The 15,259-nt window shown below is 41.8% G+C and overlaps 1 protein-coding gene across 1 annotated transcript in view; it reads left to right on the top strand.

Moving 5' to 3' along the window:
* Positions 1-15,259, top strand: part of MAML3 (mastermind like transcriptional coactivator 3) — a 437,193-nt gene that overhangs the window by 258,647 nt on the left and 163,287 nt on the right. Inside the window, exon 2 of the mRNA XM_010353469.2 lies at positions 2,213-3,814. Within this exon, the coding sequence (XP_010351771.1) occupies positions 2,213-3,814 (1,602 nt within the window). The remainder of the gene's footprint in view (positions 1-2,212; positions 3,815-15,259) is intronic.

The raw sequence follows: 15,259 nt of genomic DNA, 5'->3' as shown, positions 1-15,259 counted from the left end.
GAGCTCACCAAACAGACACTTAAGCAGCTGCCCCAAAGCATGATAAAAGCTATGGTAATGAAGTACAGACTGCTTGGAAAGACCCATTTCAGGACATCCAACCTAGTATAGTTGGTCAAGGAAGGCACCTGACATAGCTGGGTTGGGGAAGGGTATAAGAGAAAACTTCCTAGAGTAAGTGAAATCTAAGATCTGACCTGAAAAATAAGCAGCTATTACCCAGGGACAGAGGAGAGGGAGCAGGAGATGTTCCAAGAAAACAAAACAACATGGACAATGCCCTAGAGGTGGAAGGAAGCTTAGCACCTTAAAGGTGAAACAATTCTAGGCTCTGAAGAGAAACCAGAATATCAGCAACTTTAAAGAACTAAAAGAGTTTCAAGAGAGTTTATGGAAAACGTAGGGTAAAGGAGAAGAGGGGAGGAGATGCTGAATAGAGAGGCAAAAGAGTGAGCCTGGAAAGATGAGCAGGAGCCAGGTGGTTTTGGCAAGAGTCAGTTTGGACTTTAACCTAAAGACGGTGGAAGTTGTTGCAGAGTTATACACAAGAAAGCAAGTCTTTTTTTTTTTTTTTTTTTTTTTGAAAATGTGGCATAAGGAGTAGGTTAAGGGAACACAAAACAGTAAAAAAAAAATAGACAAAAGAGCAAATGAATGGAGGCAAAGCATAAAAGACCAGTTAGAAGATGGCGGCAACAATCTAGTAAGAGATAATGGTATCCTGGCCAAGGATAGTAACAGTAACGGAGGAAGGAGATGAAGGGACACATTAGAGTTATATTTTGGAGGTGGAATCCATAGGACTTGGTGATTGTTGATGTGGGAGGTTTCAAGAAAAATGCTCAAGTGTCTGACTTGGATAAATGGATAGATACTGAGATGGGGAACATTGATGAGGATCTTGTTTGGGTAACGAAGGATAATAAGCTCAGTGTTGAGACCTGTTGCGTTTTAGATGTCCATGAAATATCCAGTAGGAGAACATTGGACTTAGCGGAGCTGAGCACTAAATCCATTGAGCCTGCTTCAGCTGTCTTCTCTAAGCTGATGACCCCAAAACAATGTACCCAGTCCAGCTATGTGAGCCTGGGAAGATGAGCATCTTTCAGGCCTGTCAGCCTAGAGAAGGTATTTGAAGCTGTTGTAATTGATGAAGTTGTCTAAGAAAGAACGCAGAGTGAGCAGCAGGAGAAAGAAAGCTTAAGACAAAACACTGAAGAATCCCATCCTTTAGGAAAAAGAAAGACTACATAAGAGATTGAGAAAGAGGTCGTGGAGAAAGGAGGACATAGAGAAGAGTGTGATGTTGTGGAAATCGATGGAAATGTGCTTTTAGAAAAGAGTGAGCCACTGTATCAAAAGGTGTTGAAAGGTGAGCTCACATAAGAACTTAAAGGAAGTTTGGGATTGCATTAAACATTAATTTTCAATTCTGTGCTATTTAGTACATGTGTTAAATTCCATATTCTTAGAAGTTTTTATTTTAGCATTTTTTAAAATGTTGATTTAATTCCTTGATGTCCTCATTTAAGTTGTGGCAAGAATTTAGGATAGGTATTAACGTCTTTTTCAAGTATGTTACATTTTGGTCCAAGTCTCATGTCTAGCATTCATGGTGGCTCACACCTGTAATCCCAGCACTTAGGAAGGCTGAGGCAGGCTGATCACTGGAGGCCAGGAGTACCAGACCAGCCTGGCCAACAGGGTGAAACCCCATCTCTACTAAAAATACAAAAATTAGCCAGGCATGGTGGCCTGTGCCTGTAATCCTAGCTACTGTGGAGGCTGAGGCAAGAGAATCGTTTGAACCTGGGAGGTGAAGGTCTCAGTGAGCCAAGATAGCACCTCTGCACTCCAACCTGGGCAACAGAGCAAGATTCCGTCTCAAAAACAAAAAAAGAAAGAAAATAATAACAGATTGTTCTTCCTTGCTGAGAGGAGTATTGCCCTTATTAACTATCTCTTTTCTTTTGTTTCCCACCCTTCAATCTTTTGTTTGTTTTCTATCTCTTAGCCCTGTGAGCTCTGCTTTTAGATAAAACCTTTTCCCATACAATTTGAATTGCAGTGTTGCCTGATTTTGAAATTATAAGTATGACTTATTTCCTTTGTGTCGTAAACCACTTAAAAGTTAGTTCATAGCAATGCACATCACAATCCTTAAAGAGTAAAATATGACTTTTAGTCATCCTCTTTCCTGTTTCTTTTCCAGCTACAAGAGACTGTGAAAAGGAAGTTGGAAGGAGCTCGATCACCACTTAATGGAGACCAGCAGAATGGTGCTTGTGATGGGAATTTTTCTCCAACTAGCAAACGAATTCGAAAGGACATTTCTGCGGGGATGGAAGCCATCAACAATTTGCCCAATAACATGCCGCTGCCTTCAGCTTCTCCTCTTCACCAACTTGACCTGAAGCCTTCTTTGCCTTTGCAGAACAGTGGAACTCACACTCCTGGGCTTCTAGAAGATCTAAGTAAGAATGGTAGGCTCCCTGAGATTAAACTTCCTGTCAACGGTTGCAGTGACCTGGAGGATAGCTTTACCATCTTGCAGAGCAAAGACCTCAAACAAGAACCTCTCGATGACCCTACTTGCATAGACACATCAGAAACATCTCTTTCAAATCAGAACAAGCTGTTCTCAGACATTAATCTGAATGATCAGGAGTGGCAAGAATTAATAGATGAATTAGCCAACACGGTTCCTGAGGATGACATACAGGACCTGTTCAACGAAGACTTTGAAGAGAAGAAGGAGCCAGAATTCTCGCAGCCAGCAACCGAGACCCCTCTCTCCCAGGAGAGTGCGAGCGTGAAGAGCGACCCCTCTCACTCTCCCTTCGCACATGTCTCCATGGGATCTCCCCAGGCGAGGCCTTCTTCTTCTGGTCCTCCCTTTTCTACAGTCTCCACGGCCACTAGTTTACCTTCTGTTGCCAGCACTCCTGCAGCTCCAAACCCTGCAAGCTCGCCAGCAAACTGTGCTGTCCAGTCCCCTCAAACTCCAAACCAAGCCCACACTCCAGGCCAAGCTCCACCTCGGCCTGGAAATGGTTATCTCCTGAATCCAGCAGCAGTGACAGTGGCCGGTTCAGCATCAGGGCCTGTGGCTGTGCCCAGCTCTGACATGTCTCCAGCAGAACAGCTTAAACAGATGGCTGCACAGCAGCAACAAAGGGCCAAACTCATGCAACAGAAGCAGCAACAGCAGCAACAGCAGCAGCAGCAGCAGCAGCAACAGCAGCAGCAGCAGCAGCAGCAACACTCAAATCAGACTTCAAATTGGTCTCCCTTAGGACCTCCCTCTAGTCCATATGGAGCAGCTTTTACTGCAGAAAAACCAAATAGCCCAATGATGTACCCCCAAGCCTTTAACAACCAAAACCCTATAGTGCCTCCAATGGCAAACAACCTGCAGAAGACAACAATGAATAACTACCTCCCTCAGAATCACATGAATATGATCAATCAGCAGCCAAATAACTTGGGTACAAACTCCTTAAGCAAACAGCACAATATTCTTACTTATGGCAACACTAAACCCCTGACCCATTTCAATGCAGACCTGAGTCAGAGGATGACACCACCAATGGCCAACCCCAACAAAAACCCCTTGATGCCGTACATCCAGCAACAGCAACAGCAACAGCAGCAGCAACAGCAGCAGCAGCAGCAGCAGCAGCAGCCACCACCTCCACAGCTCCAGGCCCCCAGGGCACACCTGAGCGAAGACCAGAAACGCATGCTTCTCATGAAGCAGAAAGGAGTGATGAATCAGCCCATGGCTTACGCTGCACTTCCATCCCACGGTCAGGTAAGTGTGAAAGTGAGACACACTTCGAGTGGTGCATTTCAGACTGTCAATGTGTGATGCTCTACGAGCTTCCACTGTAGTTGGGTCTAATTGCCTGCAGAAAGCCTCTCTATACATCCTCAGATAGTGGCCAGTTTTGGAGGGTTCTTTTTCAATTTCTCCTAAGAGATGGAAAAGGGTGGCACGATAAACTTTCTTATATTTCAATGTCTAGGAATCAAACTTCTTTTATTCCCAACTGCAGATAAGAATTACATAAAATTCTCACTCTGAGGGAGGGAGGCTGCAGAGGTCACTCCACCAAACATGGCACTACCTCTGTAGCTTCTCTCCCAGCTCACATGATCCTAGGCTCTGGGTGGTGGGAAGCGGGGGACAACCGTTTTATAAGGCCCTGAGCAGCCTTCAGCTGTCTTACTGAATTATGAATAATGGGAAATTTGGCTTGTTGATGTTCAAAGATAGGAGAGCTTTCTGGATTTTCAAAGTGAAGTGGAGAGTAGATTTTTGTAGGACCTCGTAATGTTTAAACACTTGCTGCTAGACTAGCAACAGTTGGAAGCTGGTTTAATCTTCCTACTTGGGAGTACAATGAAACCTCTCTGATTCATTCAGCTCTATTTCCGGAAAATGTGATGGTGAATATATCTTAGTGCTGTGTTAAAATAAAGTCTCCACTTTCTCACTGTCCTCCTTCATGGGAGGTTGGGCTCTCGGTGTGCATGGTAAAAAATGAGCAGCAACCAGTCAGGAAGTGAATAGTCACTGACAAGCATTTCACTCTCTTCATCCTGACTAGTGGCAAACAGCCACAGCTCCTTTAGTATAACATTTTTTCTACCCTGAAGGAGAGAGTGGGGAAATGCCCATTAGAGCGACTCCCCCTGCTCCACATGGGTGAATTCAAGAGAGATCATCTTACTGCCAGTTGCTATGCTGTGCCTCAATTCTTCCAGGATGCAGACACAGTCATTTTACTTGGAGAATTTGCAGAAAAGTCTTTGCTTTAGAGGCCCTCATGTCTAAACAGGTTCTAACTAGTGCTTGGATAGGTGTCCACAATTGAGTACTTTAGAAGCAGTGGGAAATAACGCAGGCAGATCTTGCCTCACTTGGTTATTTGCATCTTGTAGCTCCTGGAGTGCCCCACCCCACCCCTGAAACCCCAAGCTTGATGGAGCTGCAGGGCTGGAGGTGGTGCTGGCCTGCAGAGACAGGCCTGAGCTCTGTGGCTTCATTCTTGTCCTCAGCCTTACAACCCCCAAACCTCACAGTGGCTTGTTGTCTGCACATGCCAGCCAGCTCTAAAGATTCCGTCTGGATAAGTAAAAGTATAACTTGGTTTACATTGACTGCAATCAGTAGCTGGTAGAAAAATATCATTGAAATGTGAGCTTTTATGTATTATCTTAGTTTCATTAAGAATATATACCATTGGGGAAATATAGCATTTTATACACTTCCAGATTAAGTTCTGAAGTAGGCAGAAATACAGGCAGTATACATGAATGTTTGTGGTAGCCCAGGTGTGTCAGAAGGTTTATGAGTTCACAAGCTGTCAGAATGGTTGGTCTGTTGTTAATACAAATTGTGCTTCTACATTCGCTATTTTTACACTAGCTACAGTAGAGTATTTCCTTCAAGCCAGACCAAAGATGAATAATTAATTCCAGTTCACAGGCTCTGCAGACATGTGAGTGCAATGATGCACCCACCCTCACCCCCACTAAATATCTTTCGAAATGTGCCAACTTGGGACAAAGTTTCTGTCTTTGTGGGAACATGGATTTTAAGGGTACTTCTTTCAGGTCCTTATTGCTGCCTAGCTATGAGTCACTGAAGCTGGTAGCTGCAGAGGTCATGTTTTGAAAGAGCTCAGTCAGCTGAAGGAGCAAAGTGATGTTTTTCTGGATTAAATCTGTGTGCTCCTCCTCTCTTCTCTCGTCTCTCGAAGTATTTTCAGTGTGGACAGAATATTCCTTTATGAGTCCTCATTAGAATAATCACTTCTTAACCTCATAAAAACTCATCAGGTAAAAGCGTGCTTTTCAATGAAATTTTAACTCACCACTGTTTGAAACGAGCTTCAAAATACATATATAAACATGTGAATATCTTTCTGCAAGCATATCATTTATTTCATGTTTTTATCTGATTGTGAAGCAGTATTTACATAGTTCTCAGGATAGTTCATTACATTATATGCGGGTACATTCCACAAATATGAGCACAAATTGCAGGTGCGATATAAAATATAATTATACATAGGTTTAGTTCAGTTTCGTTTTCTGCTGCTGCTAGTGAAACCTCACTTTATTCTTTGTTGATCACAATGACCATGATCAACATTTCGTTTTAATGAATGACTTGAGCAGCAAAGCCTTTTAGGCACATTTATTTTAAGAAAATTGTCTTCTACAGATGTTTACTTATTTGGAACATTTGTATAAAATGCCATCTCTTTCAGAAATGAATAGAAATGCGCTTACTTCCTGTATATTTCAAAAAAGAGGGAAACAAAAATAGAAACAAAAGATATTTCAAAATTTTCAATGTGTTTTATCTAGTAATTCCATTTCCCAGAATTTACGTATTATTCTTCTTGGTCAGATGGTTGAACAAAGGTTATGCTCATGGTGTTATTTATGATAGTGAAAAATTTGATCCAAAAATAAGTATTTTGGAAAAATAAATATGTATATGACATTCATGATAGAAATAAATGACTAATCATATGGAAATGCCTTATAATATGAATAAAATGGACTGTAAAACAATTTATATGTTACAGTCCAAATTGTGACTTTTAATATATGTAGAAAAATACTGAATAACTAAAATGTTATTTTAGGAATTCTAAATACTGAATTCCTAAAATGTTAGGAATGATATTTATTTCTGGCTGGAAAAATTATGAGTGATTATTGTTTTCCTCTTTATATTTAACTGAATTTTGTAAACTTTCTATCATACATGTGTGTTAATTCTATCCTCTGCGAAAATACTTTTTTAAGGAAGGGAAACTCCCTGTTTAAAAGAGTTTACCCTTCGTTAATTCTTTTTTTTTATTCTTAGTTGAATTGATTTGCCAGTTGGATTGAGGCAGTATCATTATTTGCTATTCATTGACATATATTTGTTGTGAATCCCTGCTTTAGTGAGTAGTCCTAAAACCTGCCTCCCACACTCAGTCTCTTTTCCATTCCGTCTCCTCATCCCTTTACCATGTTCTCATTCCTAGAAAATTTTAGCTAAATTAGTGACAGTGAAAGTAGAAATAACATTTTTACCATTAAAAGTTTTTGAATCTTCTCTGAGATATGTTCTTATATTATTTCTGTATTCCCTTTACTTTTTTTTTTTTTTTTTTTTTTTTGAGACAGAGTCTCGCTCTGTCACCCAGGCTGGAGTGCAGTGATACATCTCAGCTCACTACAAGCTCCACCTCCCGGGTTCACACCATTCTCCTGCCTCAGCCTCCCAAGTAGCTGGGACTACAGGAACCCGCCATCACACCCGGCTCTTTTTTTTTTTTTTTTTTTTTTTTGTATTTTTAGTAGAGACGGGGTTTCACCGTGTTAGCCAGGATGGTCTCGATCTCCTGACCTTGTGATCTGCCCGCCTCAGCCTCCCAAAGTGCTGGGATTACAGGCGTGAGCCACCGCGCTCAGCCTACTTTTTTTTTTTTTTTTAAACCTTCTGGAACTTCTATTCATCATGGACTAAGCTCCCAGATTGTCTCTAATTTTCTTCTTACCAGCTTCACTTTTTAAAAATTAATACATAATATTTATACATATTTATGGGGTACATGTGATATTTTGTTACAGGCATAGAATATGTAATGATCAAGTCAGGGTATTTAGGGCATCCATCACTGTATTTATTCTTTCTTTCTTTTTTTCTTTTTTTGAGACAGGGTCTCACTTTGTTGCCCAGACTGGAGTGTAGTGGCACTGTCATAGCTCACTGCAGCTTTGAATTCCTGGGTTCAAGCCATCCTCCCACCTCATACCCCAAGCAGCTGGGACCAGAGGTGGTGGCCACCCTAACTGGCTAATTTTTTTTTTTTTTTTAATTTTCAGTAGAGACAAGGTCTCACTATGTTGCCCAGTCTAGTGTCCAACCCCTGAACTGAAGCAATCTTCCTGCCTTGGCTTCCCATATTGCTGGGATTACAGGTGTGAGCCACCATGCCCAGCCTGAGTATTTATTATTTCTATGTGATAGGAACATTTCAAGTTCTCACTTCTAGGTATTTGAAATATACACTACCTGTTCTCCAATTTTTAAAATATGTGTTTTTGTTATGAAATAGAACTTAACTTTGGTCACATCTGGGTTTTTTCCTTCCTAATCCTGTTATTTCTCAAGGGCAGGATCTCTCTCTCTCCTCTCTTACACACACACTTTAGCTGATTTTTGCATAGTGCCTAGCACTGTGTCTTAAACATAAGGATGTTCAATAAATCATTTGATGGTGATTATCAAAGTTTGGGTCAAAAATATGATTACAGTTGATTATGAGCTCCAATGGAGAAAGCATTAGCTCACATAACGCAGAGCTGCTTTTGAGATCAAATAGAAGAGCTGAAAAGGCAAGTCCTTTGATAGGAGGTGATTATCTTGAACCAGTGGAACAACAGTGAGATTGCTGGGAAGGCAACCACAATCCCTGTGTCTGACAAACAAAAAACAATGGAGCAACTATGAAAGAAGTAAACCAAAAGCAGAGACCACTTGCTGGTCAAGGACGCTCACAGGCCAGCCCAGAGCCCAAGAATAATTCCTGTGGGGAAGAGCAGAAAGGGAATCATGTCCAAAATGTGATGTTCATTTTTCATACTTGCAATCTTAGGACTAGATACATCATAGGTGACTCTGCTACTTTATTCTTTACACGTGTGTCTTCTACATGTGGCTGTGTGCATCATAATGAGTACACGTGCTCATGTTTTACAGAATGTTTTTCCCTTTCAATTTTATTTTACCGGAATTTGTGGAATGCCCTGTGTGGTATATTATTATAAGCTTTTTAGTCATAAAATCTCCAGAGAAAGAACAGAGCTGCAATATTCACAGCCATCTTGGAAATCTCTTGGAAGATACATTTTCCTTAAAGAACCTGGGAGCCCTTTGTTCAGTTTCCTTGACATATATATTGTTTACCTTATCCAAGTAATACACATGCATAGTTCAGAAAGTCAAATACTGCTAGGGGGCTTTTGATGAGAAACAGTAGTCCCCTGTTTCACCCACACCGTTCTTAATTTCTGTTTGCCAAAGGCAGCCACTTCCATGCAGTAAGTTGTCTTCTCATTTATCTCCATAAATTGCATTTCTCAAGTTTTCAATTACTCAATTCTACAGAAGATGGGGGGTTCAGCTACTTACACTACCTCCTCACAAACATACACAACCCTCCCCCACACACAGTTTCTCTTTTTCTCTTCCCCATCCTCTCAGTGTAGCTATATTACAAAACATGATTTTAAAAAGTAGTCCATGTTTACATGACTGATTTTTGCATAGTGCCTCACAGTTTAGCCATGTAGTATACTATGATTTTGTTTCCTTACTTGTATAACTTTTTGTTTTCCTTGGAATTTATGATTGCCCTTTTGGGCGGGGTGGGGGGCATGTATTGTCTCTGTACCTACTTTTGATCTATCCTTAAACCTTTCTGACCCTGTAAAACGTTCAATATGATCAAGCACATCAGATGATGTAGTTTTTCTTATATTATCTTTTCCCTCTCTCCCTCCCTCCGTCTTTCCTTCTCTCCTGAAGTTCTCTGCCCTGTTGGTTCTATCCACTTCTGTCCTGCAGTTTTCTTGGTCTGCTGCTTAACAGAAGTCTTGCAGTCACCCTTCACCATCATTGTTGGAACGTTTCACCACCATTCTGTGTTGCGTCATCTGTTTTCTTGATCCCACCTCTTTCTTGAATTATTCCCTCAAATTGGTAGAAGTCCTCATAGTTTCTTACAAAAGGGTAAATGGGAGATTGTTTCTATGGAAGCGATTTTTGAGACTGTCTGTATCCTTACATTTGATTGAGTTCACCTGATGTAGAATTATAGGGTGTTTATTTGTTTGTTTGTTTGTGTTTTTAAGATGGAGTCTCGCTCCATTGCCCAGGCTGGAGTGCAGTGGCTCAATCTTGGCTCACTACCACCTCTGCTCCCGAGTCCAAGCGATTCTCCTGCCTCAGGCTCCTGAGTAGCTAGGATTACAGGGGTGTGCCATCACACCCAGCTAATTTTTGTATTTTTAGTAGAGACAGTGTTTCACCATATTGGCCAGGATGGTCTCAAACTCCTGACCTCAGGTGATCCACCTGCCTCGGCCTCCCAAAGTGCTGGGATTACAGGCGTGAGCCACTGTGCCCAGCCTATAGAGTTATAGTTTAGAAAACACATTTAATTATAATTTTAAAGGCATTTCTTCATGGTCCTCTGACTTTCCTACTATTAAGTCCAGAGCCATTTGGATTCCCCACCCTATTGTGTGTAACCTGTTTTTTCACTCTGATAACTTTTCTAATATTCTTTACCCTGAAATTTCATGATGACACACCTTAGTGTAACTCTTTCGTTCACTGTATCTAGTACTATGCGTGTTTTTTTTTAATCTGGAATTGTGTGTCCTTAAGATCTTGGATATATCTTAGTTTATTTCTTTGGTAACTTCTCTCTTCTTTTTTCTCCTTTTTTAACTTTCTGGAACTTCTGTTTGTTATGTATTAAACCTTCTGGATTGTTCTCTGATTTTCATGTCTTTCCTATTTTTCATGTCTTTGTTCTTTTCTCTATGCTCTGACATTTCCTTAACTTCATCTTACAACCGAATTATTAAATATTTCATTTTGTTTATCACATTTTTAATTTCCATAGGCTCTTTCTTTTCTCTAATTTATCCTTTTCAATCCAAGGCTATTAATTATCATTTTAAAATGAAGCTTTCTAGGCCACGAGCAGTGGCTCACACCTATAATCCCAGCACTTTGGGAGGCTGAGGCAGGCTGATCACTTGAGTTGAGACCATCCTGGCCAACATGGTGAAACCCCGTCTCTACTAAAAATACAAAAATTAGCCGAGCGTGGTGATCCAGGCCTGTAGTCCACAGACAGTAGCTACTCGGGAGGCTGAGGCAGGAGAATCACTTGAACCCAGGAGTTAGAGGTTGCAGTGAGCCGAGATCGCACCACTGCACTGCAGTCTGGGCAACAGAGTGAGACTCTGTTTCAATAAACAAACAAACAAACAAATAAAATTAAGCTTTCCTGTGCTTCCTGTTTTGTCTCTGTTTCTCCTATTTTTTCATATGCTTGTTTTTCTTTCTTTCATAAAAGAAGCTTTTCTCAAATATCTGTTTAAGAGAGAGGCACAATAAAGCTAGTTAGTTGCTCTGTGTGCTTAGATGGGGCTTGTCAAATGCGGTGCTTTGTTACAGGGTGATTCGCCTAGAACCTGCCCATTTCACTGGGTCAATCAATGTTTGTAGATTGTTTTCCCTTCAGCTAGACAGAAAAGACTTCCATCTCGTGGCTGAGGGTTGTAAACTTGGATGCTGGCTTTCCGGAGCTGAACAAGAGTAGAGAGGTAAGAAATGGTGGTGATGTTGAGGGGCGTCCTACTAAGTTCTATGTAGACTTTCACTTAATCTCCCTGTTTTCATATGGCTCCTCAACCTGCTGTGGGTAGGCCTGGGGTCCAGGATTCCAGAGTCCCGTGGTTTCATCTCTGCAGAGTAATCCACCCTCCTTCTTCTTGTCTGGGGGAGGGTATCTGGTCCACTTCTTAATTATACGGATTGCAGCCAGTTTTCCTTTTTGCATTCCCATTTACCCTGGCATTCAGAGGTGCCTCTGATTCCTAAGTCTTCATAGCGTTGTTTAGCTTGAATCATCTTGCTTGATTTTTGGCTTCTTCTACTGCAGGATTAGATTCAGCTTTCTCTAAGCTGCTAAGTCGTTTACCACTCAGCCAGCTGATTTTCATCTTCCAAAATTTTGTTGACACCCCTCAATTCCTATTGCCATCTCCCATCTTCTTTGTTCTTAAATGTTTATGTCATTTTTATTCCTGTATTGTGATTGTACTGGAGCATCAGAGGAAGCCAAGATTAATGTGGGTGTTCATTCTACCAGAGGCTCCTTCAGTGACTTTCAGTACCTTTCTGTTGAATATCAAATATTGTCCAACATTGAAATTGATAATTTTACAGCAGAATTCACATTATTATTTCTAACACTTTTGGCTTCAATGGAGTGGGTTTCAAAAAACCAAAAGTGCTCTCTTAACACAAAATTTACATATGTCAAATACACGTATTGAACAAGACAACAATGTCAACATGATCATCACGCTATTTTGGAAGAAGATTTTGTGATTACAACTATTGAGTAGTTTTCAGAATCTTGAAATACCGACTTACTTCAAGGACTATAAAAACAGTTCAGGTTCATGACTCTGACTAAGCCAGTAGAAGCTAGCCACTCAGGTGCAAGGTGGAATATGGACAGAACACTCCTCACTGACTGAATCCAGGCCTTCCCAGCTGAGGGGAAACCAGCAAGCAGAAGGGCCCCCAAATCCGGATCTTAAATGCAGTGCCCCTGCTTATGGGTAAAATACCTCATTTCCATGTACATCCTGACTTATTTTGAAAATTGATATTCTGTCAGAGTTTTAGAAATAGGAGACTAAGAGAAAGCAGCAGAAAAGGAAACATTTTAGGAAAAGAATGGGCTTTCTGGAAGAAAGAGGTTTTTTCTTTTTTGTTTTTGTTTTTGTTTTAATTTTGAGATGGAGTCTCACTCTGTTGCCCAGGCTGGAGTGCAGTGGCACGATCTGGGCTCACTGCAACCTCCGCCTTCTGGGTTCAAGCAATTTTCCTGCCACAGCCTCATGAGAATCTGGGACTACAGGCACATGCCGCCACGCCCAGCCAATTTTTTGTATTTTAGTAGAGATAGGGTTTCACTGTGTTGCCCAGGCTGGTCGTGAACTCCTTAGCTCAGGCAATCCGCCTACCTCGGCCTCCCAAAGTACTGGGCTTATAGGCATGAGCCACTGCACCCAGCCCGAAAGAGGTTTTAATTGCACTCCTATGAAAATATTCCTTAAAGGTTTTAGGGAACAAGAATATTCTTGTTTACTGAGAGAACTGATAACCCATCAAACAGTGGTTCTGAAACATTTATGGGCCTAAGAATCACCTGAGGAAAGCATTCAAGATGCAGGTAATCAGATTCCACTGCCAAAGGCCCAGAATCTGTACATCTGGGATGAGGCCTGGGGATGTACATTTTAATGAGTATCTCCCCCGCCCACATCTCCCAACCACTATCACCACCACGACCATTTTCTCCCAACCACTATCACCAACACGAGCATTTTCTTTCTCTTTTTTACTTTTTTTTTTTTAATCAGAGCCTCACTTTGTCACCCAGGCTGGCATACAGTGGCAAAACCTTGGTTCACTGCAACCTCTGCCTCCTGGGCTCAAGCGATTCTTGAGCCTCATCCTCCTGAGTAGCTGAGATTAAAGGCATACGCCATCATGCCCAACTAATTTTTGTATTTTTAGTAGACATGGGGTTTCACCATGTTGGCCAGGCTGGTCTCGAACTTCTGACCTCAAGTGACCCACCTGCCTCAGCTTCCCAGAGTGCTGGGATTACAGGCGTGAGCCACTGCACCTGGCCACCACTACCATTTTCTAATGGAGAAATAGTACATAAGATAACACTGAGGGCTGGGCGCAGTGGCTCACGCCTGTAATCCCAGCACTTTGGGAGGCTGAGGCAGGCGGATTATTGAGTCAGGAGATCAAGACCATCCTGGGTAACATGGTGAAACCCATCTCTACTGAAAATACAAAAAATTAGCTGGGCATGATGGCACATGCCTGTAGTCCCAACTACTTGGGAGGCTGAAGCAGGAGAATCGCTTGAACCCGGGAGGTGGAGGTTGCGGTGAGCCGAGACCACACCACTGCATTCCAGCCTGGCGACAGAGCGAGAATACGTCTCAAAAAAAAAAAAAAAAGTAACACTGAAGTTCAAGCAACCTGTGTTTATTTTATTGCTAAATATTTGTATATGTTTAAATATGGCAGTTATGGTCCTGTTGATTCTCTTAATAGGACAAAGTGGTCCATCTTCCAGTGCTCCCTCCTCCCCACTCCCAGTGTGGTGAAGAGTGGGATTTTTCTTCATCTCTCCAAGAGAGGGTTTGTTATTCATTTTTCTGTCTCAGGATTTAAGGCTACAGTCTTATAGTGCCAGGCTGCTTTCCTTAAGATCTATAGAAAGACAGACTGCAAAGGAATGGATACCACACAATTAAAGGCAACACAAGGCTTATGTAGGGCCTCTTTTGAGCTGTTCTCCTCGGAGCAACACTGCTCTCAGGCACATGGGTCGGCCACAACCCTGTGTTCCATGTTCTGATGCTCGGTTGCATCGAGGATGGCAGACAGGCAACTTTCCCAGGTGCTCCTGAGCTTCGGGGAGGCATTTCCTCAGCCAGATGCCCAACTTCATTCCATTTCCAGACTCTTAGATTCCCTTCCTTTAAAGGTGCATTCTGCTACACGCTAGGCCCTTGCCCAGTGCACTCACAGGTAAGAGAGTAGGCCCAGCTTTATTTTTTCCCGACAGGATCCTGCTAGACTAAGGGTTCGACACAGGTGTAGAAAATTGTAAAATGGCCAATCATATCGTCCCTGTGTATATTCACTCCTAAAAGTCATGATATTATGGACCAAAGCAAGATACCAAAACAGCATAATCTAGACTGTCCAGTAATGTGCAGTCTGGTCAGGGAGATAAGGGTGATAAGGGTGATAAGGGTGATACAAGGGAGCAAGTAGTCAGTGCTATCTTACTAAATTCTACATTCAGGATTCGGGGCGAGAACAGCAAGAGAACAGGGAGAACAGCAAGGGTCAGTGCAGCCTGAAGAAGACAAGAGCAGCCTTCAAAGGGCAACTGAGCTTCGAGATAGACCAAGAATGAGTAGGAGTTGGAGGGATGGAGGGTGAGTAGAAAGGCATTCTGCTAGCGGCAAAGCATTATTCCTTCCGTGGCCAACTTGGATTATAGCCAGGCTGGAGGGAAGCATTCGGGTGGGGAATAGCAAGGTGAAATTTGAATGGGAGAACACTTAGAGGACTTTCTACTATTTCAAGTGTGAGACAGTAAGAATGTCTATCTGGACACAGCAGTTAAAATTTAAGGAACAATGGCCACAGTGGCATTTAGAGGGAGGAAGTAACAGAACTTGGTGCTTGAATAAATGGCAAGATAAAAGGGAAATGAATCAAATATTGATGATCATAAGGTTAAAATATTGGGATGGTATAATAGTTCCTGAAAGATGATGATCATATATATGTGTAAATAATCAATCTCATTTACAGTATATTTAAAAGCAA

This window comes from Rhinopithecus roxellana, chromosome 2 (genome assembly GCF_007565055.1).
Source record: "Rhinopithecus roxellana isolate Shanxi Qingling chromosome 2, ASM756505v1, whole genome shotgun sequence".
Classification (NCBI taxonomy): domain Eukaryota; kingdom Metazoa; phylum Chordata; class Mammalia; order Primates; family Cercopithecidae; genus Rhinopithecus; species Rhinopithecus roxellana.
The sequence above is the reverse complement of the archived record's forward strand: the minus strand, read 5'-3'. Positions and strand labels throughout refer to the sequence as shown.